Raw genomic sequence first — 27,797 nt, forward strand, 5'->3', positions numbered from 1 at the left:
AGGAAACGGCAAGCAGGGGTATCCAGCCCGTTGGCAGACAATTATAATTAGGAGTGAAGGTTTCCTCCAGGGTTAATTTTTCTTAATGAAAATCTAAGAGGTCGATATTTGGGACACCCGGGGCTGCGGTGAGGGTGCGGATAAGGCGGAGGAATTTACAGGGAAAGGAAAATATTAGGGAGGAGGGGGCCGAGGCGGCCAGGACCGGCCACGTGGGAGTTCATTGTGTCGGCCACTTCCCTCTTCCGGCGCGGGCCGAGGAAGGGGCACCCGGTTGGTCTCTGCTCGGCTTGGCAGCCTCATTCTCGGGGAGAGCCTGGCATTTGAGAGTCCCCGCCTGGGATAGGGGTGTATCAGGGTTTGGGGGATTACTGGAACAGTTGGGGAGGATGAAGGCAAAAAAGAAGATGGAAGCGACCGATGCCGCCCGCCCGCCCGCCCGCCCTCGCCTCCAGGGAAGTGGGCTAATGAGAAACACACTCTTGCAAGCACAGTGTTCACACGTGAATTTAATTACCCCGTTTTTAGGAGTCGCCTCTTTCTGTTCGGGTTTGGAGTAGCTTTTTGTTTTTGTTTTTCAATTAACATCCAGGCCGAGGCCTTTTAATTTACCTCTGAAAGACTCTAAGGGATGAGAAATACCTTCCTCAATTTGGCCAAACTGAGGAATGGGATTAAAAGTCAATGCCCTGTGCTCCTCCCCGTTTTAATTTCTAGCCCTGGACTTGAGCGGCGGCCCCTCGCTTTGGGCCTTGTAACTCTGCCGAGCCTCGGGTCGGGTGGGTAACCGAGGCGGGCCCGGGATAGGAGCCAGGAAGGAAGGAGCCCTGAAGGACTCATACGGGGGCCCGGAGGCCAACCGCTCCGGTGCGGGCCTCCCAGCTACTGGAGCCGCGGGATCTCTTAGGCGGTTCTGCCTTTCCGCCAGCGGACTCGCCTTTCATTGATAACTGCCTCGTGTTTTTTCGCAGCTCAGATTCAGGGAATGCGACGAGGCCTGCAGAGCTCAGCGTTAGGGCCTTCGAGGTTGGAGCACGGGGCTGGGCCGCCTGCTGCGTCCGCCGGGGGCGGGGGATAGTGATTCCGGGCTGACCACGAGCAGGGCGCGCTGGGCTCGCGTGTGCGCGGGGTTGGGGCCGAGCGCGCGTCACAACCAGGTCCGCAAGCCCATCGCCTCAGGGACGGCTGGCCGCTCCCTTTCTGGCCGCTCCTCGGTCGGGCCCTCGCTGGAGGCTCAGCGGCGAATTTGGTAGCTGTCCGGGCGCCCTGCGCTCCAGTCGGGCAGATTCCGGGGGCCCACAATAGGTGCCGCCCTCTCGGCGGCCCGTCCCTGCCCAGCGCCCTCCGACAGGGGCGGTGCTGGCTCAGTTTGGGACGGATACTGCGTTGAATTTGACTTTTCTCGACCGGCCCCGGGTAAACTCGCATCTCCTGGGACCACAAGGATTATTTACAGGGAGCTCGCCAACCAAACACAACAGTCTAATTTAACCTTTCCAAGTCCTCGTAAATTTTTACAGCTGGGAGCCACGACGAGTCAAACGGATCTGTTGGTCGTTCCCAACTTCCCACCAGCCTGTGTGGCTTCTGAAACAATAACTCCTTATGAAATATCATAAATATAGATTTAAATACAGTAGAGCGAGAATGCGATTTGGCTGCCTTTTTATGGCTTCAATTATTGTCTAATTTTATGTGAGGGGCTCCGCCGGCCGCACTTGCACGCGGGACCCGCGCCTTGCTGATGGCGTGATTAATTGTGATGTAAAATAGTCCGCTTAAGAAGTGTATGTCTGGTGGTGGCGGTGGGAGGGGAAGAGAGTACAGCGGCAAGGCCAAATTTGATCTTTTAATCTTCGTTGGCCACAATTAAAACAAACCCGATCGTGGAGCGCTGCGATCCCTTTGCATAAAAACATATGGCTTTTGCTATAAAAATTACGACTGCAAAACACTGGGCCATTAATAGCGTGCGGAGTGATTTACGCGTTATTGTTCTGCCGGGCGGGCACGTGACGCGCGCGGCCAATGGGGGCGCGGGCGCCGGCAACTTATTAGGTGGCTGTACTTCCCCCTGGTGCCACCAAGTTGTTACATGAAATCTGCAGTTTCATAATTTCCGCGGGTCGGGCCGGGCCGGCCGGGCGCGGGGCACGGCGATGGCCACCACCGGGGCCCTAGGCAACTACTACGTGGACTCATTCCTGCTGGGCGCAGATGCCGCGGATGAGCTGGGCGCGGGCCGCTACGCGCCGGGAGCCCTGGGCCAGCCCCCCCGGCAGGCCGCGGCGCTGGCGGAGCACCCCGATTTCAGCCCGTGCAGCTTCCAGTCCAAGGCGGCGGTGTTTGGCGCCTCGTGGAACCCGGTGCACGCGGCGGGCGCCAATGCGGTGCCCGCGGCAGTGTATCACCACCATCACCACCACCCTTACGTGCACCCCCAGGCGCCCGTGGCGGCGGCGGCGCCGGACGGCAGGTACATGCGCTCCTGGCTGGAGCCCACGCCCGGCGCGCTCTCCTTCGCGGGCTTGCCCTCCAGCCGGCCTTATGGCATTAAACCTGAACCGCTGTCGGCCAGAAGGGGTGACTGTCCCACGCTTGACACTCACACTTTGTCCCTGACTGACTATGCTTGTGGTTCTCCTCCAGTTGATAGAGAAAAACAGCCCAGCGAAGGCGCCTTCTCCGAAAACAATCCTGAGAATGAGAGCGGCGGAGACAAGCCCCCCATCGATCCCAGTAAGTGTCTCCTCCCTCCAGACCAACCACCGCCTCCACGCCGGCCACCCGGATCTGCCGGCCCGCCAGCTTTCTCCGGAACCAGCCTTCGCCCGTGCTGGGAGCCTCCTGAGCAAAGGCCGGGAGCCAGAAGTTGCTATTTGGGAGGCCTCGGATGGGGCCCCAAGTCCTGAAACCAGTGACAAGCGGGCGCGCCGGGCTCCGGGGGAGGGGAGGTGGCTGCTGCCGAGAGAGGGGGCGGGGCAGGCGCTGCGGTACGAGCCAAGACCCACCGCCCCTTTCCTTGGCTGCCCGGGACCAAGACAGATACTTTGGGAGATTCTTCGAAAGCAGCGCGGCAGAGAAAGTCTTTTGTGCGGCTAGATTGTCCGGGAGCGGCGGCAGCAACTGCAGCCAGCCGGGGCAGCCTGACCCGGGACGCTGGGGAAGACTGCTGATTCCCTCCACTTCTTGCTCCAGCCAATGGCGGTGTAAATCCTGCCCAAGATGTGGCTGCAGGCGACCGGGACACGAGGGTCCCCATGCTAGATTATTCAAATAAACCCGAGAAGTGATCAACGGTCTTGGGGTGCCTAGGGGCACCGTGCCGGCCTGCCCAGCTCCCACGGCCTTACAGGGAGGTCAAAATAAGGAGTGGGGAGAGTAGTAGAAGGAAAGGTGGGAAGGGAAGGTAGTGAGAGGGAGAATAGAATATTAATCTTGCTAAGGAATACAGGGCAGAGTGGTTTCCCCCTGTGTGGCAAGAAAGAGATCTGTTTTCAAATTTCACTTCTTACACAATGTGCGGAGAGCGGGAGGAAGGAGAGGAGGGGACCGGAGGACAGAGGAAGAGAAAGGAGGGCCTCAGAGGGGAGGAGGGAGCCGAGGTTTTACGGCGTGCAATTGTAAGTGACCGTCCCTGCGTCTGTGCCAGGGTTCCATTGTGTTGGAGGCTCGCCTGCCTTCCCTAACCAATTCAGCAGCGTCCTGAACTTTGGCTGAAGACCCCAGGAGTTTTCCTAGCCCCCAGCGGAGAGGGGTGGGTGTGCTGCTTCTCCTCCTAAATCCCTCCTCTCTCTCGCTCCCACGCAGGTAACCCGGCTGCCAACTGGCTCCACGCTCGCTCCACGCGGAAGAAGCGCTGCCCCTATACAAAACACCAAACGCTGGAACTGGAGAAAGAATTTCTGTTCAATATGTACCTCACCAGGGACCGCAGGTACGAGGTAGCACGACTGCTCAACCTCACCGAGAGGCAGGTCAAGATCTGGTTCCAGAACCGCAGGATGAAAATGAAGAAAATCAACAAGGACCGAGCAAAAGACGAGTGATGTGACTCAAGTTAATTTGAAAAGAGAGCGAGCTAGAGAGAGAGAACTGCCCGTCCCCTTCTCCTAACCCCCACCCCACCCCGGCCTCCACCACCCCGCAGAAAGCGGCTCTAAACTCCAGGCCTCATCTCCCCCTGGCAAACCCTGCTCAGGCTGGTTCCTTGGCCTGCCGCTTTGATGGAGGAGGTATTGTAAGCTTTCCATTTTCTATAAGACAGAAAAAAGTGGGGGGCATTAGCGCTGATGGCTGTATGTGCTAGCTTGTATATATTTTTTAAAAATCTACCTGTTCCTGACTTAAAACAAATAAACAAACAAAAAAAACTACCTTTTTATAATGCACAAGTGTTGACGGCGGGCTGTATAGTGTTTAGTCTGTGTAGTTAATTTAATTTGCTTTTTGTGCGGCAGAGCGATCTGCCCAGATACTTGAACACTGTGTTTTATTGTGGTAATTATGTTTTGTGACTCAAACTTCTGTGATGGGTGATGCACCCGTTGTGATTGTGAAAGCTAGAATTCGATTTGAACTCAGGTTGTTTATGAGGGGAGAAAGCATTGCATAGGGGTATAGCTCTGTAGTGGAATATGTCTTCTGTATAACTAGGCTGTTAACCTTTGATTGTAAACTAGCTGTAAGGATTTCCCAGTGAAATAAAATTTTAAAAAAAGAAAAGAAAGGGTTCTCCTGGACGCATAGATTCATGGTTTTCTCCATTTTTGAAATGCGGACATTTTAGTCTCTACATGCTCTATAGACCTGTCTTGTCCATTGTGTATATATAATCCACATATTAAAGAAAAAGTAATCAAACAAGTTTGAATATTGTTTTTGCACCAAACAGTGAGGAAACTTGGAGCTATACGTATGTGCAGAAGGTTACTACCTATGGTTTACGTTTAATTTTAATTGGGGGAAAATGAATGCTTATTGTAATGGAGTTAATTTTATTGATAATAAATTATACACTATGAAACCGCCATTGGGCTACCGTAGATTTGTATCCTTGATGAATCTGGGGTTTCCATCAGGCTGAACGTACACTGTATATTTTGCAATAGTTACCTCAAGGCCTACTGACCAAATTGTGTTGAAATATTTAACTTTTTGCCAAATAAAATATTGATTCTTTTCTAATTTTTGCGGGTCAGCTCTTTGCACCTTCTTCTCCGGGACAGGGGAGCCTGGGTAGAGTCTGGGGTGGGGGCGGGATGAAATGGAGGAGGACAGAACCTCAGTTTAGTCTCTAGCGGGCCTTTGGGAGCCAAAACCTGCAGCAGCCAGGCTCGGACGGGCCTCAGCTCTGCCTACCAGGCCGGCTGTCTGGCGATGCAGGCAGCGGAGGAACGCTGGACAACAAGGGTCGGCGAAGCCCTGCTCCCGGCTTTGTGTCCATTTGCGGGACGGCGGGGAGGCCTCAGAGAAGTTGGGCTGGGGTGTCGCGTACGGGTGGCCAGTGGCTGGGAACGGCCATTCTTTCATCTTGGAGCCCCAAGAGTTTCCCAAACTGGATCCATGGCGACTCCGGGGAGGCCTTCTTCCCTGGCGGGGGGACGGGGGTGGGAGCTGGGGTCGGGGCTGCAGCAGGACCGAGAGCTGAGGACCTGCCCCCTAAAGAATCTGCCAGAAGGGAAACTGGAGCCTGGCCGCCCCAACGTGGCCGCGGGCACGGACAGTCAGGGGCTCTCAGGGGACTGAAGGACTGCGCCCCCGCGCCCTGCCAGGCCTGCCGGGGGGTGGGGGGCTTCTGGGCCCCGCCCCGCGCACCCCTCCCAAGCACAAGTCCTGACAGAGGCAGAGCCCAAGCAACCGACCAGCCCCAAGCGCCATAAAAGAAAATGAGGGCTGTTACCGTTTATGGGGTGTAAAGGGCTGCGGGGGGAACGGCCACAACTTCGGAGGCCTGAGCGCCTTCTAGATGTGGAGGAGGGTTCAGCCTCATCTTCCCCTTTTTCTTTTCTCGCCTCCCCCCCCCAACCCCCCGCGATTTCTGCGAAGTTATCTGTGTTTGGGCTCGGAAAAGGGGAGCCTGGGCGCCGGGGGATGGGGCGTCCCCTCTCTCCCACCCCCACCCTGCCGCCCGGTTGGGACGCCCTCTGTTGTTGCAGACAGAAGGAACTTCAAAGAATGGGCAGTAAGGGTGTGCCATAAAGGCCGGGTCTGCGAACTGTCTGGAATTCGGCCCTTAATGAGTTTACAACTGTCCAGCCCCAATTAAGATTTTCCACCAAAGCCCTTTCATTTGTTTGCTCTGTCTGCCGCCGATAAAGCGGCTGCGGAAACAGCTCGCTTTTATGGGCACTGCCCTCTCAGCAGCGTAGATTCCGGGCTCCGTGCAGACCCCCCGGGGATAGGCCCTTGCCCAGCTTTGGGAGTGGGACGCCCGACCCGCGGCGGCTGCTGACGAAGTTCAGGCCGGGCTGCTGGGCTGCAGTGTCAAGGTGAGGCCAGCAGATGGCAGTATGGCTCCACGCAAAAGGCACCCGCGCCGCCATCTCCCGCCGCCTTGACCCTGGGAAGTTCCTAAGATGTCGACTTGATGCAAGCTTTTCTGGAATGGGAGACCCAGATTTGAGCGAACGGTGGTCATATATTTTCGGTGCTGCTCACGCCTGGACAGAAGCCTCGCTGGGAAACAAAAAGGCAAGCGGCGGGGGCTCGCCTGACCTGCACCGCTCCCGCCCCCTTCTCCCCCATCCCGGGGGCCTAGCGCTGCGGGGCTGCAGCTGTCCGGCGGCTATGGGGCAGTAGCTCCAGGCGCGCGGACCGATTTAGGGTCACCGTTCCTAGCCCAGGACAGGCCTCGGGGCATCACGACGACGCTCGGAGAACGCGACTGACCGGCGGACAGACACAAGGACTAAGGCCTACAGCCCGTGGACCTGGTGACCCCCCAGAGGGTGTGCAGAGGGCATACACGGTGGCCAAGGGTCCTGCGGCGGCCCGAGAGAGAGCCCCGAAGTCTACGCCCCGGTGCAGGGTCGGGAGAGCCAGCACCCGCAGGCGAGCCAGGATCCCCGGACTAGGCCGCCTTAAAAACGTGACAATAAAATTAGGCGGCTGAAAATTGGGCGTAAAGGCATTCTTGGTAATTGTCTGGTGTGGGTATGGCAGGATGGGGAATCCCGGGGGACAGACCAGGAACTGCTTTAGTTATTCTAAAATAAATGTGATATTTAAAATAGTTATATTAACATCCCAGCTCCAGGATAGGAGCTCACGTGGTGAAAGCCTCCCTTGCTTTCTCTCGCCGCCGAATTTCCTGAGTAGTGGAGGCACTGAGGTTACTCTGGCGTCCCCTGCTCAGGAGGCGAGGAGGAGGAGGGAGGGAACCCCAGTCCAGGCCCAGCCTATTCTCGACCCTGGGCGGGGGAACACGCCTCAGAGCCTTCCAGGAGGCGGTACGGAGCGCGGGTGCGAGGATCAGCCCCGGGTGCAGAATGGTTTCAGAGGGAAAACGCAAAAGCAAACAGAGAACACTTCGAAGCACTCCCTAGCGCTGTGAACACACCACGCGGTGCATTTATTTGGGTTGTAATAATCTCCGCCAAGCCCACAAAATGTTTACAACCTGCATCTCCGCGCTGTACACGCTGTAAAACCGGCGACTGGGCTTTTGGCTGCCATCTCTCCTCTCTCTCTCTCTCTCCGCCCTTTTCTGTTTATATACACACGTCGGTATTACAGACACACGCCTTCATTATATTTCCTTATATAATACATAAAATTTCACAACCTCTGATGAAAGGGGTTTTTATAACTTCCCCAAGAGCCGCCCGTGGCCGTGTATCCAAGCCGCAGATACAAAGCTCGATTTATGTAACTACAAATAAATGGCGGAGGAGCAGATCGGTGGCGACCGCTTCTCACCACCGATCACGGAGGCTCCAGGTAGGTGCAGGCCGGTTGGGAACTCGGCTTCGTGGACTGCCAGGCGGGGCCTCTCTTGCCCTTGGCCTGCCGGTGGCTGGGAGGCGGCTCTCCCCGCTCCGCTGCCAGGGAACCGATTCCCTCTGAGCCGCGCAGACAGGACCCCGAGCCAGGCGGAGCTCCTTTGCACTTGTCAGGGATGAATCCGCCCCCGCGCCGCGACGGAGGACTGCGCACTAGGAGGAGAAGAGACGCGCAGCCCGCGAGACGGGTGCGGGTGGAAAAGTTTGCAGAAGTAAATCGCTAGCCGCCCGACTCTCGGCAGGCTCCATTCGCTGACCCAGAGCTGGGTTTACCTTCTTAGCTGGATTTAAATATTGAGGACTGTTTCGTAACGAGAAGCAGGGGAAACACACTCTGCTTGGTAGGTAGGACCCCAGCTCCAGGAGAGCGCTGAGAAAATGTCTTTAAATAAAGACAGCTCGGCTGCTTAGAAACTCGCCTTCACGTGCCTGCCCCAGGTCGAGCGTCAACGAGTATTTCTGTGAATATTATCACATATAACCCAGTGCAGGTGTCTCTGTTCAGCCAAATAAATAGAAAACCAGAAGCTCCAGAACACGCGATTCAAGAGGCCATATTGAAAGCCTGGTTTTGTCTGGCCTTTTCGTTTTAAAATCCCGCTGCAGAAGGCAAGAGGGGAGAGAGAAGCTCAGAAACGAAAGGGAGGTTTCAGCACCCGCGGGACTCGGCCCAGTTGGCTGACTTGGGCCCAGAAAGGCCAAGGCCTTGCCGGCAGTATATGGATCCTCTTTGGCCCAGGAGGAGCTTCAGCGCGTCCTGCCAGGACGGCTTGGACCTGCGCCGGACAAAACCCGGGCAGGGGTGAGCCTATGGTACAGACTCCCAGCCCTCTTGGCTGGGAACGCGTTCTTTCCTGCTCTCCCAGAAATCGCTCCCCCTCAGTCTGTCGGGTCGCCCCACGAGGGCAGGTTCTACTTTAAACGCCATCGGTGTCGGCTGCTCCAGCCACCGGAGTCTAGACAGACGGCGGCGGCGGGGCCCGTTCTTTCTCTTTGCATCTTGCTCTGTGTCACCCGAGGAACAATTTATTGGTCTAAAGCTGTCTAATTCCGCCTCTTTGATCTCCTAGCCTTCTTCTTGTTTGTTTGGTCTTCCTTTAACTTTCTTAGGCTTTTATTTCCTGCCAGAAAGTAATGCTATTTGGAATATTTGGTATTTTCTTCTCTTCCAGTCTTACCCCACCATTTCCCAGCGGAGACACACCATCATCCTGGTCCTCCATAAAGGGCATACCTGGATATTGCCGCACTATGGCCCCTGTGCCCCCAGGGGAAATCACCAGGCACCCACCTGCCCAGACAGCCCCCGCCTCCCCACTCACGCCTCAGGCAGTCCACTAGGCCAGAGCTGGGGCTCCGTTGCATCCAAGCATGAACCCTTCTGCCACCTTTTGTGCTTCTGGGACCCCCTGAGAGCGTGCGGTGAACGGGGGCGGCCTGGACCCTCTGAAAGTGATGGGAAGTGTTTTGTATACAAGGAATCAAACTCTATAATTCAGAGAATTTCCGGGGCAATTCCATTGTGAGGTCGGGTTTATGGTGTGCAATAGAGCTGAGCAGTAAAATGCGTACTGACCTGGCTGCTGGGCTTCCATCGAAGCCTGGGCAGTTTATGAGGCGTTTAGGGGAAGGGTTCGCCCCACCACCCTCTAGGGAGTGGTGGGCAGCAGGGCATTCTGCTGCTCCAACCCTGCGCAGAGGTTGGAGGCTTGGGAAGGTAAGCTCCGAGAGTTGGGGCCCTGGGTGGGAGTGAGTGAGACTACTTTGAGCTTCGGTCTTGGAAAGGTAAAGCAAGTCCTTGGAAAGGTGAAGCCGCCAGAGCTGGGTGGCCTTTTGGGAAAGGTCCCCCTATTTGTTTTTGGGGTCTCCAAAAGAAATGGAGATCTATAGTGGGCTGCAGTCCCCAGGCACCCGGGCCCGCTCTCTTCTCCAAATTGGCTCTAAAGCATGTATTGCTCGCAGGCATCCAGGCCTATGAGGAGCTAGCTGAGGCCCAGGGGTGGCCCCAGTGAAAGCTACCAGAAACCTTACAGCACCACTGGCACCTGGAAAGTGTTGGCCTGAGGTTCCAGCAAGCTGGGGGAAAGAGACTTGGTTTCCCTTGAGCGAGGGGGAACCAAAGGTTGCAGGGAGGACAAAAGAGTGTCCGGCCGTTTCTTAGGCTGCCAGAGGCCAGCCAGGTGCCCAGGAGAGAACGCACAGAGCCTGCCGGGCCAGAGGTGTCCAGGAGGAGGAGGGGGGGAACCTCATGTTAATAAATCTGGCAAATGAGGCTCATTAATAGATAAATATTTCACTGTTTCCTTTAGGGCAGATAAACAGTGCGCTGCCGATTAAGGAAAGGAAGCTGAAAGACCTTGACTTTATTCCAACCACATGGTTCCAGTTTGTGGTGGCTTTCTCGCTGTAGCTGAAAGCGACGCTGCGCCTGCCCCATCTGGATCAGAGTCTAAGTCGGCCTCCGGCCCACTGGACCTGGGAGGGGGGCAGACACAGGCAAAGAGTCGATTTGCCCAGAGTCGAGACTTGTCCACCCGGCCACCGTGGGGCGGGCGGGTACTCGGAGTGCGGAGACCCTCCCTGGGCTGCGTCAATGGGCAGAAAGAGGGGCAGGGAGGACACGCAGGCTTGGTCCAGCGTTCGGTAATAAGCAAGAGGGGACTGCGCCCGGCCGGCTCCGCGCGACCTCTGCAGGCCAGGGGTCCAGGTTGGCGGCGGGCTGAGCGCCCGCGCGGAGCCTCAAGAGTCCTTTTCCAGCAGGACGCGCCAGGCCGGCCGGGCGCGGGCAGATTCGTTGGCCACATATTTGAGCCTCTTCCCCTTCCATTCTAGGCTGCCGCGGGCCCCGCGAAGCGAGACCACCTGTGAGGGCTGCTGAGATTGGCGGAGGCGATCATGTGGGCGGTCACGTGCTGCGGCGACCTCCGTCCAAAAGAAAATGGGGTTTGGTGTAAATCTGGGGGTGTAATGTTATCATATATCACGCTACCTCGTAAAACCGACACTGAAAGCTGCCGGACAACAAATCACAGGTCAAAATTATGAGTTCTTCGTATTATGTGAACGCGCTTTTTAGCAAATATACTGCGGGGGCTTCTCTATTCCAAAATGCCGAGCCGACTTCTTGCTCCTTTGCGCCCAGCTCGCAGAGAAGCGGCTACGGGGCGGGCGCTGGCGCCTTCCCTTCGACCGTACCGGGCTTGTACAATGTCAACAGCCCCCTCTATCAGAGCCCCTTCGCGTCCGGCTACGGCCTGGGTGCCGACGCCTACGGCAACCTGCCCTGCGCCTCCTACGACCAAAACATCCCGGGACTCTGCAGTGACCTTGCCAAAGGCGCCTGCGACAAGGCAGACGAAGGCGCGCTGCACGGCCCGGCCGAGGCCAATTTCCGCATCTATCCCTGGATGCGGTCTTCAGGTAGGCGCAGCCGCTAGGCGGGCCGGGTGGGCGCGCGGACTGGGAGCTGGGAGCACAGGGCTGGGAGCGCGGGGCTGGGAGCGCGGAGCACGGGGCTCGGAGCGCGGAGCGCGGAGCAAGGCGGCTGCAAGCCGGCGGCCCCGTGACTCTTGGCGGCTCTGCCTTTCTGGTTTTAATTAGAGCCAAGGCGCCATAGCGTGGAGAGCTCATAGCATTGTATGTAAATGAGGCTCATAAAACTTTTTATTGCCCAGTTAATGGATTAGATCCTCGTAAATTTATTTAACTCCATTTGCCTTGGAATTTCAACACTAAGTTTGTTCGCTATTCTCTTCTCTCTCTCTTTCTCCCTCCCTTTCTTCTCTTTCCCTTCCTCCTCCTTTTCTTTTCAGCCAGGCTTTTTTTTTTCTCAAAAGCAGGGAGAGCCAAACCCTTTAGGGTCCCTCACACGCCCCTGTGCCAGGGGCCATTTAAAGGCGGGGATGGGTGTGTGGGAGTGGAGACAGAGAGCCGGAGTGCCCTAGGAAGGTCCGGGGTTGGGGGCGCGGGCTGCTGGCGAGGGAAGGCGCCCCTGGAGTGCTGGCCGCCAGAGAAGGTCTCCCTTTTGCCTAGCTAGGCGGTGAAGCGGCCCGGCTCGCCTTTGAATGGCAAAAGCGCAGCATCTCCCACTTGCCCACACTCTATATTTACAATTTCTCTTTGTCAGGGGGAAGCAGGACATTGTGGAAGCCTAGCCGGCTGGAAAGGGCGGTAGTAAAGTTGGGATTCTGCGCCTTCCCTCCTCACAGAGCTGCCTGCGCGTCTCGCACCGCAGTCGGGGTCTTCAGCTAACACTTCCGCTCCTTCCGCAGCTCAGTTTGGGGGCGCGGGGCGGAGGGGAACTCCCGCCTAGGTCAGGGCCGGGAGGAAGGTGCGCGCTCTGGGATGGCGGCCTGGCTAATGCACTGTCCTGTCTGTGTCCCTGTCGGTTGTCTGTCCGTGTGTCCATGTGTCTGTATGTCTGCTCGCAGGGCCGGACCGAAAGCGGGGCCGCCAGACCTACACACGCTACCAGACGCTGGAGCTGGAGAAGGAGTTCCACTTCAACCGCTACCTGACGCGGCGCCGCCGCATCGAGATCGCCCACGCGCTGTGCCTCACCGAGCGCCAGATCAAGATCTGGTTCCAGAACCGCCGCATGAAGTGGAAAAAGGAGCATAAGGATGAGGCTGCGGCCGCTTCCGCCGCCCCCGAGGGTGCCGTGCCCGCCGCCGCTGCAGCCGCCACCGCCGACAAGGCCGACGACGAGGACGACGAGGAGGACGACGAGGAGGAGCAGGAGGAGGAGGAGGAGGAGGAGGAAGAGGAGGAGGAATGAGGGCTGGAGCCAGGGCCCTGGCTGCACCAGACAGTCGGGAAGTGTCTTTAGAGACTGATTTTATTTACAAAAGTGGAAAAAAATAAAAAGAAAATGTTAAAAAAAAAAAAAACCCAGTCCCCAACCTGCACCCAATCTACCCCATTACCCGCTCCAGCTCCCAGCTTATTTGGACTGAGCAGCCACCTAGACTGGGTCCCCTTGGGGATCCCCTCTGCCTTCGAGAACCACCCCTCAACAGACACCCCCAACCCCAGTCCCGCCAGCTTTGCTCTGGCACGGTTAAAATACTACCTAGCACAGGCCTCGGGGAGAGGCACCCCCAAACTACCTATGGGCCCAGCCCCAGAGGGCCTCCACTCCCAGGAAGCCCAGATATGTCCCAACACTGTCAGACACCCAACACCTCCGCCATACCCGCAAGGACCTGACTCTCAGTACTACCTACTCGCCCCAAACTACCTATTTTGTGCTGGCTGGCTCGCCTGCTACCTAGTGCCGAACCCTCCCCCCTCCACGGCCAGGCCTCTGCTGCTTCCGGCTAGCAGCCTTTGGGGTCTCTGAGGCTGTGCTGAGAAGGCACTGGGGTCTGGGAACCAGGGCATTGGCTTCTATTTAAATGGAAAAATAATATATTTATTCCAAAGCATTCTAAGTGCTGCAATCTAGAATCCCTCCTTCTTTGACCTGGGCACCCCATGTTCAGACCCATCACCCCCTATTTCTGGAAGGGAGCATTCCCAAGCTAGCTGAAGGCCTCTGGGTTCGCAGAGATGCTCCCAGCCTCCCTGCTCCTCCCCTGGCCCTTGTGTCCTGCTGTCCAGCCATGTTGAATATGTACACCCTGACTTTTCCTACAATGGCAAATATTGTATATTTGAACAAGATTTTTTTTTGTCATTTATATAGTCTTGGAGCTCATTTGTAAGGCAATGTCCTGACTTGGGAAGGATGTGTTAATGGGGTGACTTTGTAGCATGGTGTGTTGTCTTGACCTAACTCTATAGCGTGTGGGGAGGGCAGTCCTCCCCAGTGCCCTCCATCTCCTGTGTTGTCCTGTGTCCCCCTCATCCCTCTTGGCTCTAGCCTGGGCTTGCAGGAACAGGAGGGTACACTTCCTGTCTTGCCCAGTTAACAGTGTTTTATGTAACAGAAAAATAAAGATGCTCGATGACAAAGAAATGTGGACCGCTTTATCTAGGGGGGAGGGGCCCTGGGGAAGAGAGGGTGAGCATGAGTGGAGAGCAAGCCCTGGCTGTGTCTGTGTGGCCAAAGGGGCTTTGGGACAGCAAAAATGGAGGAAAGAATAGGGTCCATGTGCTGGGTGTCACGTATTGGTGTATACACGTTGAATCCTTTTTCATGTGGACTTTTTATGTGTAGATTCATATAGGTGTGTGTACCTCTTTTTGTATGTGTATTTCTGTGTATTTTTGAGTCCATAATTGTATGTATTTCTTTGTCCATAATTGAGTGCAGGTGTTTTTGTGTGTAAACAATTGCAGGTATTTCGTGTCCATAATTGTGTGCATGCGTTTCTGTGTGTCCATAATAGATTATGTGCATTTCTCTGTGTGAAGATTTTTGTCCGGTTTGCATGTGTGTACAAACATCTTCCAGATCCCTTGAAAACGGAATCTTCGATCGATACATTATATTCTATGAACCTCCCCAAAAACCTCTATAAATTCCATTAGAGAATCCCAAATCCACCCTTTCCTATAAGGCTATAGGGTGGGCTTGGAAAGGGGTATTACCCTGCGATTGATTCCGAATTTTCCACGAGCCCTGAACCCGACCCTGGGATAGGACGCGGGATTCAGGGCCTCTGATGCAGACCCCAACCCCACATTCAGGCAAAGCGAGGGCGCCCCAGGACCCAGCACTGAAGCTGAGGGGTATGGGAAGGGGCAGGGGCCGCAAATCCGGCTGCGAAACTTTGGCGCTGGCGTCTGGATGCGAAGGATGAGGGGATGGGGAAGGGGTGAGGGGTGGTGGGGACAGCGCAGAACAGGGTGAGCTCGGCGGGCGAAGACCTCGACTCCTGTCTCCTGCTTAGGTTGGGCCCACTTCTTATTACTCTTAATAAACCCCGGCCCAACTGGGTCTGTAAAACCTGCGGCCCCAAGTCGGGGCGGCCTCGGTGGTAAGATGGCGCCGGTGTAAGAGCTGCCTCCTCTTAGTGATGGGGAAAGGGTCATAAATCCGTTGTTGTTTATGAAAATTTACAACTTTGCAATACAACTTTATGAGTTGTTCGGCCCTTCCATTGGCCGCTGTCGGTCATGTGGATGGGAACCGTGAACATGAACTTTTTTATAATTTCCCTTGCGAGAATAGAGCCGCATTCTTTTGCTCCGCTCCGTCCTGCCTGCTTCGGCGCTCTGCCTTCCAGCCCGGCTCGGCTGTGCTTTGTCCGGCGATGGCGAGCGAGACGAGGCCCTGGCCTGGCCCGGCCCGGCCGCTCCCGCTGGAGGTGGGGCTCGTCCAGTTCCCGGCGCCGCTGCGGCCGCTTTGCAACTCGCAACCTGGCTAATTTCCTGCGTCCTCTAGCACCAGGAAGGAGGACAATTCGTCTCCCCGGGCTGCCCAAGCGACAGCTGTCAGAGGGGCAGGAGCTTCTGGGAACCGCCATCTGAAGGTGAGACATGTGGGGAGACAGGAGCAAAGGTTGTGAGACGGTAGCCGGCGCCGGCGGCAGTGGGAGAGGGCACCCAGGGCGGCTCTGAAGAGGGGCAGACTCACCCTCACCCACCCACTCACCCGTTCACACACGCGCCCCCATCGCACACTACAGCCCGCACTCGCCAACACACACACACACACGCACACACACACTCACACACACCCTCCCTCCCTCTCCTCTTTCGGGCTCACCGTGGCAGTGAATGCCTGCTTTCCTTCTGTGGCACAGCGCCCTGGCACGGGGCAGGAACACTGAGCCCTTCTTTCTCCCCTTCCCCGGCGACCTCGCAGAGCCCAAAAGGAAGTGGCCCTGCACCCTGCGTTCCCTGCCAGCCTCCCGGGTTTGGATTTTTTTTTTTTTCTTTATGACCCAATTGGCAGGATTGAATCCCCCAATAACTGGAGACAGTTCCCGACCTGGGAAGGTGGTAAGAGGGGAGGGCAAAGTGAATTCATCGACAGGGGGTTTATCAGCATCAACACAGCACCTTCTATTCCGTGGGAACTGGTTTCTGGAGAGAAAGGTAGACTGAGGGAAAAAAACAAACAAAAACTTACTAATTCAGCCAGGGTCCTCTCCTGAGTGCCTGCTTCCCTTCACGCGGTTTTCCGATGAGAGAGGTGTCTGAAGCGCGGGGAGAGGGAATAGGTTCGTGGGTGGAATTCTGTGTTGGAGGAGAGGATGGGGTTAATTGGCTGGGTGTTGCTTGGCGGGAAGTTTCGGTGCAGAGGATGTGGTGGTGTTATTGCGAGTGGCAGGGACCCGCAGTCAAGGTTGAAGGAAGGACGCAAACCGAGTCTGGGCGATAGGGGACCTCCTCCCAGCCACAAACACCTCGGCGCAGCGGGCTGGCTGGCGACCGCGCTGCCCATCTCCGAGAGCCGGGGGAGGACTGTGCAGCCGACCGGGAGGAGGCGCGGAGGGCGCCGCGGGCGTGGGCTTGACGAAGCGCGATGGCACAGACCCAACTTGACCTGGGTGTACCTCGACCAGATTTGTCCCAGGAGCTTCCTGGGACAGCGACCAGAAATGATCCTGAGGTTCTGGGCTCGAGTTCTTTTTGTTTGCTTTTTGGTTTTGGTTGTTGTTGTTTCCACCTTAAGATGATGCCTTGGTATGCACTCTACAATTAAGAAGGGCCTGTGGACGTCGGGGACGTCCACCCGCGCTGGGGGGTGCGCTGGGGCGGATAAAGCGGCGCATTTGCATCGCGGGGCCGTGGGCTGCCTGACTGCGGCTGCCGCGAGCAGATTATTTATTGCGACCGCGCCGGGCGCTCGCTGCTGCCACGCTGTGGCCATCGCCGGAACCGACGCCAGCCGCAGCCCCGCGTCGTGCAGCCTGGCGCGACTGCTGCGCGGGCCCCTCAGAGGTTCCCAAGCAGCCCGAGGAAAGGGGGGCGAGGGAGGACCTCAGGGGCGGCCTCCCAGGGCCTGACTGGCCGGGAACCTCCCCCGCCTTGGCCACCCCTGACCAGAGCTGGACGCCCGACTAGACTCGAGTCCTGCCGCCAGCCCAGCACCATGGAGACTGGTTGCACAGGCCGCCTGGCACGTCATGGCTGCTTCTCTCCAAACTGCGCGTCCCAAGGCGCCCCGGGGGCGCACACTGGTTCGGGAAACGAGCCCGCTGTGGGATTTTGAAATCGGAGATAGCACTCGTAGTCCTGAGGCCTGCAGGCCTGGCTGGCCCTGAGGAGGATTGGCTATGGCAAGGAAGGCGGGCTTTGGCTCCAAGCGAAGGCCTGTGACAGGCAGAGGCCGCACCTGTGTGCTATGGGCTCTGGCCTGGGCCAGCGATCCCGGCGGACGCAGTGGCCTTCAAGGAACCCCCCAGCAGGCCTCTCTCCAGACCGGCGGAGGTCGAGGAGCTCAGTGGGCAACCCCAGAAAAGGGCGAATTGTGAGGCTCTGCTCGCCATCCCGTCCCCCTCGAAGAGCAGCTGAAAGGTGAGTGGACTTTCTATGTGGCTTTGACCTAGAAAAGAGCCCTGGTGGCCATTCTCACCATCCCAGGAGAGGCTCCCTCCAGCGTCTGGGGCTTCTATTCTTGCATGAATGGCGCTCTCTTTCCATATATATACATATATATACACACACATATATATGTGTATATATATTCATACATATATATATACATATATATATATGTATATATATATATATGCACCTAATGCTGGTTGGAGAAATAAATTGGGCGGCTGTCAACGTGATATGTACCAGCCTTGGCTAACACGTAGAGATTTCAGTTTAATATATTTTTTCCATCTTAGTTTCTATAGAAGCTAGAAATATACTGTTTTTTGACTCTTAGCTGAGAAATCAAATTCTTTCGTTGACTGGGACAATGATTAAATCGAGAATCCGGGTCAAACCATAACAAATACTAATAACAGTAGTAAACTGCCACCAGCCCCAACACCGTGTGGGACCTGGAGGAATGAAGCAGAAATTATGAATGTAAACATTTATCAACATCTCCAAATGATTATTTTCATCTTACATGATAATAACTTGCTTGAAATCACCATCATCTGATGGTCTTGTTAAAGAAACAACAACTCAAACATGATTTTCTTCTAACACAACTTTTTAAAAAATCCCTTTTTAATTTTTGACTCTTGAGTTTTCATTTTCACCTATCAGATTCTTTCCCTAAAGAAATTCGAGGACAATTTAAAATTATATCCTTTCCTGCCAGGCCCTTATTTATATATGCAAAGAAGAAACTTTCCCAGCTTCGATTGACTGGGTCACAGTCAGAAGGCTTCTGGGTGCAGCCCCCATTGGGTGGGCAGCAGCCGATTTCGAGGATGCACCATAGTCTCTGGGGAGGCCAATCATAGCCCAGTCCTTTCCCAATGTTTTCTCCTTGGGGGAAGTGAGGGGAGAAATCGAAAAGCAAGGAAGAGATTAAGGAAGTCGTTGCCAGATTCCTAGGGGGGGCCTTGCCACACACCCCCAAGTCCTGAACCCCATCAGCCTGCATTCACCAGTTTTACAGATCTTATAAACACCCTCTGGATATTCAACCAAATCATATAAATAAATCGTTCTTCAAGCTCCACAGAACTGAGCATTTTAAAGCTAATTCAAGGGGTTTTACAAGCCTAACAAATACAGTTGTAAAAATGCCATTGAAAAGATATCACATTTACAAAATGAGATTGATCCATGTGCTATAAAAGTCAACTATCTCAAAGGAACACCTCTCAGGCAAGAGAGCGCAGCCCAGGACAGTATTTTTCCTGTCCTGTTTGGAGAAGGCCAGGCCTGGGGCTGCAGTAAAAGCAATTCAGAGAATTTCTGGAGCTGGTGAGACAAACTGTTTCTGGTTCTGGAGCAACTGTGGGTGGCAGGTCCCCCAAAATGTCCCAGAAAAGGCAGGAAAGGGGACATCCCAGGACAGTGTCCATGGACAGGCGACCCAGAAACCAAGCACATCCATCATTCCGGCGGCCTTGGGCCCGCAGAGCTGCCCTCTATGCCCGGCTGGGCCAGGGACCCTGGGTCACCAGCACCTCTGAAATGAGGACAGAGATTCCACATCTGGATCTGTCTCATCTCTGAGCTATCAGGGTGGCAGAGGGAGAGTCTGGCGAGTTGGGCTTGGGCAAGGGGAGCAGGTCCCAGGGCTGGATTCGGAGCTCAGTCTCACAACTACTCCTCTGTAGGTCCCTTTCTTGTTGAAACCAGTGGTTTCTGCCCTCTCGGTTCCTGGGTTCAGAGGCAGCAGGAGCGGGGCTCACAGCTTGTGAGGGCTGCTTTGAGGCCAGGCAATCGCTGGCCATTGGAAGGAGGCCCCTCGAGACTCAAAGGAGACGCGTTGTATGTGGGAGTAGGGGGCCGGCGGGGAAAGAGACTAGCCTCGTCCTGGTCCTGGTCAGCTCGAGGTGAGCCTTTCCCCTTGGCGGCGAGGCCCAGGCCCTTGGTGGGAGCGGGGAAGGAGAGGAGGAGGTGATGCCCGGATTCCTAAGGCGCAGGAGTGAAGGCCTGGTTTCTCAGAGCCCTTCTCCAGCTCCGGAGCCCGCACCCACGGGTAGGGGAGTGCAGGGGGAGGGGCAAACTCAGGTCCCTGCCGGGAGGGCAGGCCAACCCGGAGCAAAGACATCCTCGTCACCGCCCCTCCCTGAGCGAGGCTGTCAGGTTTCCTGTTTGGAGAGAAAACCCAGCAAAATCCAACAAGGCAAAAGGGTCGGGGGGGCGGATAGAAAGAGCGGGCCTGGCCAGGTCTTTGCATCAGCCCGGACGCGGGTGCCCCTACCCCGGCCCGAGCCGCACGCCCCTGCCCAGGCCTCGCCCGCCACCGGCTTTCGGGAAGAGAGCCGGGCCGGCTGGCTGTGCGCGCCCATTAATCTGCCGGGCGGGCGGCGGGCGGGCGGGCTGGGGGCTGTTTGTAACTTTGCTGCCTCGGTCGCCGCGGTCCCCGGGGAGCGGGCTCCGGCGCTCGCTCCCATTGGCCGCCGCCGCGTCAGCTGGTGCGATTTGCTGCTGTCGCTTTTGGCGTTCGGCCATCCAGAAACAAACCAGTTCGATGACTACTAATAGTTATAGCCAGATGTACTAATACACAACAAATCACAGTCCTGCAGAGGGGCGCGCAAATGAGTTCCTATTTTGTGAATCCCACTTTCCCCGGGAGCCTGCCCAGCGGCCAGGACTCCTTCTTGGGCCAGCTGCCCCTCTACCCGGCCGGCTATGACGCGCTGAGGCCCTTCCCGGCCTCGTACGGGGCGTCGAGCCTCCCGGACAAGACGTACACCTCACCTTGTTTCTACCAACAGTCCAACTCGGTCCTGGCCTGCAACCGGGCGTCCTACGAGTACGGGGCCTCATGTTTCTATTCTGATAAGGACCTCAGTGGCGCCTCGCCCTCGGGCAGTGGCAAGCAAAGGGGCCCCGGGGACTACCTGCACTTTTCTCCCGAGCAGCAGTACAAACCCGACAGCAGCAGCGTGCCGGGCAAAGCCCTCCATGACGAAGGCACCGACCGGAAGTACACGAGTCCTGTTTACCCCTGGATGCAGCGGATGAACTCCTGCGCGGGTAAGGTGTTTCCCTGCAGCCCCTCAAGAGAGTGGAGGGAGAGGGGGAAGGAGGCAGGGAAAGAAGGAAGGAAGGAGGAGACAGAGAGAGTAGAAAGAGGAAATAGAAAGAAAGGAGGAAAGAATGAACAAAGTTTCTTTGGGTTTTTTAAAAAAATAAAAAATCCAACCCATTCCCAATGGGACAATCAAGCTGTGGCAGCATGAAGGCAGGGCACTAGTGTCCATGTAAGGTGACAACTTAGGGAGCGTGTGGGGGGGTCACTGCCATGCTATGTGAGACCCAGTGACAGGGGCAACCTGAAGAGAGAGCAAGGCTGGATGGGAGAGAGCGCCTGCCCACACTGCACCCTGGTAACACCCTGCTCAGATCCCCAAGCCGTGATGGCCTTCTGCACCCATCCTGAGAACTCCCCTTTCCCTCCCAACCCCCTCACCTTTCTGCCCTTCAGAAACCCATCTAGATAAAGGCCCTCATTTGGCCCCTTGCAGTGTCTCCCCAAAGCCTTGGAGGGCCACATCCCCAGCCTCAGGATTTTTCCTCTCTCTCCTCCCTCCCCTCCTCCCCCTTCCACTCAACTGTTCACTCACAGCCAACTTCTGCCTCCTTCTGAGGCCCTGCCTGTGTCTCATACACCCAGCTTTGGGGGAGCCCCCCGCCCATGGGTTCCTTTGGCACCAGAACAGATAGCCCATCACAGTCCTACATTCCAGAAACCCCAGATGGCCCATAGCTCCATCTCTTTGCTCCTGGTTTCCAAAAAAATCTACAGGGAATCCTTGGAGAAGGACAGAGGCTAATGCGGATTTTTTAACTTAACAGTCTTTTGCTTTAAAATCCACTTGTGTTTTCAAGAGCTCTGCGTTTCTCAGAAGGGCCATACAATTGGAAGGCATTTGCAAAGATTTGAGAGGGCTCACCATTTTAAAATTTTTTAAAAAGCATGTTGTGTCCTGACATGGCTGACCAAAGTAACATCTTCACAGAGGTCCGTGTGTGAATTTGGAGTGTCTACCCTACTCACAGGGTTCCATACCCACCATTCCCAGACACACACACTGTACTCCCACAAAACAGGCTTAGGTACCCCGATTTAAGAATGCTGTTCTATTCTTTTGCTTGTAATTTTTTTTACAGAGCAGATTTTTCAAAAACAATAATTTCCAACCCCAAGTCGTTTTAGGTGGAACACGTCTCGCTTGGTATGAAATAATCTTCTCCCATCCAGCCCGCTTTCGGTCCCAGACATAGTGGGAGAGGCGGGTGGTTTCCAGCCCCGAGGCCGGAGCGTGGGGCCTGGGGCGCGGGGCTGACTGGTCAGGCTGCCCGGATCCTGGCTTACCGGCGCCCGGCCATTTCTGCCCGCAGGTGCTGTGTACGGGAGTCACGGGCGCCGAGGCCGCCAGACCTACACGCGCTACCAGACGCTGGAGCTGGAGAAGGAGTTCCACTTCAACCGCTACCTGACGCGGCGCCGCCGCATCGAGATCGCCAACGCGCTCTGCCTCACGGAGCGCCAGATCAAGATCTGGTTCCAGAACCGCCGCATGAAGTGGAAAAAGGAAAATAAACTCATCAATTCCACACAACCCAGCGGGGAGGACGCTGAGGCAAAAGCGGGCGAGTAGACGCCTGGGCAGGGACCAGGCCCGCGCCGCAACCTCCTGCGGCTTGCCCCCTCGCCTTCTCCTACTCCCCAACTTTTCTTCCCTCCTGCTCCCATCCGGGGGGCTTTCGCAGCTTCAGGGGAGCCCGGCGCTTTGCAAACGTCTGAGCATTTATTTCTTACAAGGAAAAAAAAAAAAAAAAAAAAACCTCACACACAGCCAATCCCAGCAGTAGAGCGAGGCGCACTGCACACGCAGTCCCGCTCTCCAAGCCTGCCCAAGCCCGCTCCGGGTCTCAGGGCGCGCCCCAATCGGTCCCCAGCTCCTGTGTTAGCGCCTCTGCACGCCCCTGAGCTCGGGTCCGGGGTTGCTGGAGAGGAAAGAACCGGGGGCCGAGCCCCCTTTGGTGTCTGGGCGTTTCCGCCTCGGTTCCTCACCACCAAGTCCCGGAGGGCATCACCAAATCAACTCCGGCCACTGGGAAGAGGGAGCCTAAATTCTGGGGCCCCAGCTCTGCCGAGGCCTCCCAGGCCGCCCCCAGAAAGGAAGAAGCGCGAGGAACAAAGGGGGCCCGAGAGAGCCTTGTCTCTCGGCCCGGCGCGCAACCGTCCTTGGAAGAGAAGCAGCCTAAGTACAGACGAGCCAACCTGGGCGCGGGTGGAATTTAACAGCCCTGGGAACGACTGGGCTCCCCGAGCTCCGGATTCCGGCTCCCCGCCTCCAACAGGGCCGGCGCTACCACTACAACAGCTTTCAGGACCTAAGGAGGCGGCCCAGGGCTATGGGAGCGGCAAGAGTCCTGGTTTCCAAATGTGCCAGGGGCGCCTGAGACGCCTGGCCTCTCCAGTGGGGACACCTCCCCCCACACCCAACTTTAGGCTATATTTGTGATTTACTTTCGTCTTTCAGAACCCAGGAAGATAACTACGGAGGTACTAGGCACTGCCACAAAATGCTTTCATTAGCGTCCTCATTTTACTTCTGGAGGTCTAAGCAAGACCCTAATAACTCGGCCCACGAATCCCCAGGCCCCAAGCAGCTTCTGTGGCTGCGGGGAGCTTGGGCCCACTCGCTGGGTTCAACGAGAACCCTCCGACTTGGGGCCCGGTTGGCTCGAGGAAAGTGACCCGGTGGTGAAGACTCTCCAGGCTGGATACTTATAGCAAATCAAATAGCAAACTAATGAAACGAAAACCATATTTACACGAAAGAAAAATCGACTCCGGCTATAAATGTGTATGGAATTTGACCTCGCCTCGGAGAAACGCTACACAAAAGCTATCTTTAATAGACGCGTGTCATTTAAGAGCGGCAGGGACACCGTCCCTCATGCGCTCGCAAAAACAGAGCCGTAATTGTAGCTGCTGCTGCGGGTAGGATTTATTTCTCCAATTGGCTAAATGGCCTCCCCCCCTTCCCCGAAGGTGATATCTGTATTTTCAAATTTCAGAGCTGCCGGCACGACGGTCAGAACCGACCCCAACCTCGACACAAAAATAAGAGGGGCTGCACAAAAGGGAAATAAAGTTGTTGTAAATAAAATCCAAGTCACCATCTCCCTTCAGTCCTCTGCATCCTCGCCGGGCACGCGATCGGCAGCTGACGGCCTCACAATTGGTACATCCTAATGGAACTGCGAGGGAAATGCAATAATTTTGCCATAATGGGCTGTAACCTCAATTCGACCCCGGCCCTTGCAGCCCCGGGTCGGAAGCGGAGGGATGCACCCTGCCTCCAGCGGGTGGCGCTCGAGTCCGACTGAACGACGGCGGCGAGTGGCGGGCACGCGCCTGGGGCGCGCGCGCCACTCCTCTCGCCTCCACCCAACTCCCCCATTAGTGCCCGAGTTTACCTCTAGAGGTCATCAGGCAGGATTTACGACTGGACAACAAAAGCACGTGATTCGAAGTCGTACCCCATATTTGGGTGCCTACGTAGGAGGGAACCAAGTACATGTCCCAGTCATTTCCATAATTCATCATAAATTGTGCAAGGGTGCTATAGACGCACAAACGACCGCGAGCCACAAATCAAGCACACATATCAAAAAACAAATGAGCTCTTATTTTGTAAACTCATTTTGCGGTCGCTATCCAAATGGCCCGGACTACCAGTTGCATAATTATGGAGATCATAGTTCCGTGAGCGAGCAATTCAGGGACTCGGCGAGCATGCACTCCGGCAGGTACGGCTACGGCTACAATGGCATGGATCTCAGCGTCGGCCGCTCGGGCTCCGGCCACTTTGGCTCCGGGGAACGCGCCCGCAGCTACGCGGCCAGCGCCAGCGCGGCGCCCGCCGAGCCCAGGTACAGCCAGCCTGCCACGTCCACGCACTCGCCTCCGCCCGACCCGCTGCCCTGCTCCGCCGTGGCCCCCTCGCCCGGCACCGACAGCCACCACGGCGGGAAAAACTCCCTGGGCAACTCCAGCGGCGCCTCGGCCAACACCGGCAGCACCCACATCAGCAGCAGAGAGGGGGTTGGCACGGCGTCCGGAGCCGAGGAGGACGCCCCCGCCAGCAGCGAGCAGGCGAGCGCGCAGAGCGAGCCGAGCCCGGCGCCGCCCGCCCAACCCCAGATCTACCCCTGGATGCGCAAGCTGCACATAAGTCATGGTAAAGCCACTCTTTTCCGAAATCCACGCGGCCGCGGGGGCGCGGCTCTCGGTCCCCCCTCTCTTCTTTACTTCCCTCTCTCTCCCCGTCTCTGTCCTGGTTTCGCCTCTCCCAGCCCTGTGGAGCCTCTCCCCGCCGTTCTCCTTCCCCTGCCTTCCTTCTTCCTCCTCTTTTCTGCAGCGCCCAGCGCTCACAAATGCGGGGAAAGGGGCCGCTGGCCAGCCAAGTTTAGACGTTGAAAGGGGGGGAAAGGGGAAAAAAAACCATATCCAACCCCAGCGCCTCGGAACGCGCTCATGGGTCAGGCCAGCCGAGCAGGGCGCAGAGAGGTAGAGGATGGCAGTAGGGGCCGTGAATCGGGCTTGTCAGGACGGATAATTTATGAGGAGGGCTACGCTGGGGAAACAGCGTTACTAATTAGAGTCCCCGAAAAGGGACTTGGTGGGGGGAATAATCGAGGCGAGAGCCGGCGGGATTCTGAAGTTTGGGGGCAGGAGGGAGAGCAGGAAAGGAAAGGAAAGGGAAGAAAAAGAAAGCAGGCGCCCCAAGCGTGCAGGCTGGAACAGGAGGCGGCTCGCGGGTCTGGAACTTTAAGGGTGGGTGACCTGGAGGCCACCTGGGAGCACAGAAAAGGGCCTTGCTTTGGTGGGTTTCTGAGTGGTGGGCAGCCTGAGAGGGCTGTGCCCCGCCTCAGGGCGCCAGGGGCAGGGCCAGAGGGCAAGAGTGGGGCGAGGGAAAGCCGGGCGATCCTCCGGGACGCGGCTCCAGCCTCGCATGGGCCGATTGTTCCCAGAGTCCAAATCGTATTGTTTTCTCTCTAGAAAGGAAGAGGGAAGGAAATTCGGGAGGGGTGGGCGGGCGAGCGAGGAGGGAGACTTGTTGAGCTTTTCTCCCCTGTTTAGGACCCTGGCTGGTCCAGCTGGCGGACTTTGGTAGCCAGAGGCTCAGGAGCGGGTGGCTAAACCGCTGACTTTTCTGTTGCAGACAACATAGGCGGCCCGGAAGGCAAAAGGGCCCGAACGGCCTACACTCGCTACCAGACCCTGGAGCTGGAGAAGGAGTTCCACTTCAACCGCTACCTGACCCGCCGAAGAAGGATTGAAATAGCACATGCTCTTTGCCTCTCCGAGAGACAAATTAAAATCTGGTTCCAAAACCGGAGAATGAAATGGAAAAAAGATAATAAGCTGAAAAGCATGAGCATGGCGGCGGCGGGAGGGGCCTTCCGCCCCTGAGTATTTGAGCGTTTAAAGTACTGAGCAGTATTAGCCGGATCCCGCGTAGTGTCAGTACTAAGGTGACTTTCTGAAACTCCCTTGTGTTCCTTCTGTGAAGAAGCCCTGTTCTCGTTGCCCTAATTCATCTTTTAATCATGAGCCTGTTTATTGCCATTATAGCGCCTGTATAAGTAGATCTGCTTTCTCTTCATTTCTTTGTCCTGAATGGCTTTGTCTTGAAAAAAAAATAGATGTTTTAACTTATTTATATGAAGCAAGCTGTGTTACTTGAAGTAACTATAACAAAAACAGAAAAGAGAAAAAAAACACAAAAAAGTCCCCCTTCGACCTCGTTTAGTGCCAATGTTGTGTGTTGCACTCCAGTTGTTTAACTGTGCATGTGAGTGGAAGTGTTCCTGTCTCAATAGCTCCAAGCTGTTAAAGATATTTTTATTCAAACTACCTATATTCCTTGTGTAATTAATGCTGTTGTAGAGGTGACTTGATGAGACACAACTTAACTTGTTCGACGTGTAGTGACTAGTGACTCTGTGATGAAAACTGTGACTCTGAGCGGTGTGTCCCTGCGTGCCTTTGTAGGACCCTTTGCACGAACTCTGGAAGTGGCTCTTATAAGCGCAGCTTCAGTGATGTATGTTTTTGTGAACAAAGTTACAAATATTGTCCAAGTCTGGCTGTTTAAGCAAACTGTGATCAGCTTTTTTTTTTTTTTTTGTATTTGTTTTTAAGGAAAAAATACTGACTGGAAACAAAAAATAAACTTTCTATTGTAAGTTTTCTTGGTCTGGTTTGTGCCAAATAGCAAGTGGCTCTTTTTGCTCTTCTGTCTGTCTGTCCAGTGCTGGGAGGCAGTGAGTCTGAGGCTACCTGAGCAGTCTGCCTGTGCAAGGGGACCTCAGACCAACACCCTGACCCGTGGCCTCCCTAACTGACCCATCAGAGAGTTCAGGGCAGAAGGTGGAAAAGCTTTAGGTGGTTGCAAAGCCTGAGCCTAACCTGCCTATCTCTGAGGAAACCAGGTTAACTTGCTGGGTACAAAAAAGAGAGGAAGAGAGAGAAAGGAGAAAAAGCCCAGTGCTTTGTTAGCGGCCCTCGGGGGCCCACACAGATGCCGCCTCTCTCCTAAGGCCATCCTAGGCCTCCACTTGCTGAAGAGGCTGCTATGTCAAGTTGTGGCCCCCAGACCCTTTGCCCCTAACCCAGCCAGGCACCCTTTCCCACTCCTCGCCCTCCTGAACCCAGTTGGCTTCTTTTGCTACAATTAATTTGCTACAAATGGAAGGTACTTACCCCATCCTAGCTCGATTGGGAAACTCCTCAGAGCAGCTAAAGCGCAACTAGAGATTTGCACATTTACCGACTGCTTACACTGATGCCGTCTTTCCTTTTAAAAGTTATAAAACAGTAAACTTTATAAGCCCCAGTTCCGGCTATATGACATTTGGGTGCCAAATGAATAGGGTTTTGTCTATGAATTAGATCGTAAAATCATCCATAGCACAGACAGATCGGCTCACTGGCTATAAAACGTCACGTGGGGCCATTAAAGTAAGTTTTATGGTTTTGGGGAGTTGACATCCAACATTATATACCACATAACATATAATCTCACTGACGCTGGACTCCATTTGACTCTTTTGCAGGCTACGTGTGCCACCTGGTCATGCAAATTGTCAATTTTAGGTCCAGAAGTGTCCAGACCACAAGTTTCTCAAAACTCTCTGAAAAAATGGCTCCCTCCGAGTTAAGGTAAGCTCGCCCCCTGAGCGCTTTCAAGTTTATTTGTACTCTGAAAACTTTCTTTCTGGATCTTTCTCTCTTTCTCT

At 55.6% G+C, this 27,797-nt stretch overlaps 4 protein-coding genes across 5 annotated transcripts; all 4 read left to right on the forward strand.

Annotated features, from left to right (window-relative positions):
- The first annotated feature begins 1,043 nt into the window (after positions 1-1,043).
- HOXA9 (homeobox A9) lies at positions 1,044-5,187 on the forward strand. The gene is made up of 2 exons (XM_007171523.2): positions 1,044-2,739; positions 3,811-5,187. Exons 1-2 carry the CDS (start codon positions 2,160-2,162, stop codon positions 4,047-4,049), a joined length of 819 nt encoding a protein of 272 aa, XP_007171585.2. The 5' UTR covers positions 1,044-2,159; the 3' UTR covers positions 4,050-5,187.
- Positions 5,188-10,738: 5,551 nt separating this feature from the next.
- On the forward strand, positions 10,739-13,964 carry HOXA7 (homeobox A7). The gene is made up of 2 exons (XM_007171533.3): positions 10,739-11,423; positions 12,434-13,964. Exons 1-2 carry the CDS (start codon positions 11,045-11,047, stop codon positions 12,778-12,780), a joined length of 726 nt encoding a protein of 241 aa, XP_007171595.2. The 5' UTR covers positions 10,739-11,044; the 3' UTR covers positions 12,781-13,964.
- A 3,459-nt stretch (positions 13,965-17,423) lies between these two features.
- Positions 17,424-22,151, forward strand: HOXA6 (homeobox A6). Its single transcript, XM_007171521.3, has 2 exons — positions 17,424-20,510; positions 21,879-22,151. Exons 1-2 carry the CDS (start codon positions 20,069-20,071, stop codon positions 22,136-22,138), a joined length of 702 nt encoding a protein of 233 aa, XP_007171583.1. The 5' UTR covers positions 17,424-20,068; the 3' UTR covers positions 22,139-22,151.
- A 17-nt stretch (positions 22,152-22,168) lies between these two features.
- HOXA5 (homeobox A5) lies at positions 22,169-27,718 on the forward strand. 2 transcript variants are annotated; one of them, XR_450123.3, is made up of 3 exons: positions 22,169-24,733; positions 25,718-26,030; positions 27,615-27,718. XR_450123.3 is itself a non-coding variant. In XM_007171522.3 (2 exons), exons 1-2 carry the CDS (start codon positions 23,839-23,841, stop codon positions 25,966-25,968), a joined length of 1,146 nt encoding a protein of 381 aa, XP_007171584.1. In that variant the 5' UTR covers positions 22,170-23,838; the 3' UTR covers positions 25,969-26,748. The 2 variants fall into 2 exon arrangements, 1 of the variants encoding a protein (XP_007171584.1); XM_007171522.3 differs by lacking the exon at positions 27,615-27,718 and having other exon boundaries at positions 22,170-24,733; positions 25,718-26,748.
- The last annotated feature ends 79 nt before the right edge of the window (positions 27,719-27,797 follow it).

The sequence above is a fragment of the Balaenoptera acutorostrata genome, chromosome 7 (genome assembly GCF_949987535.1).
Source record: "Balaenoptera acutorostrata chromosome 7, mBalAcu1.1, whole genome shotgun sequence".
In the NCBI taxonomy this organism is placed as follows: Eukaryota; Metazoa; Chordata; class Mammalia; order Artiodactyla; family Balaenopteridae; genus Balaenoptera; species Balaenoptera acutorostrata.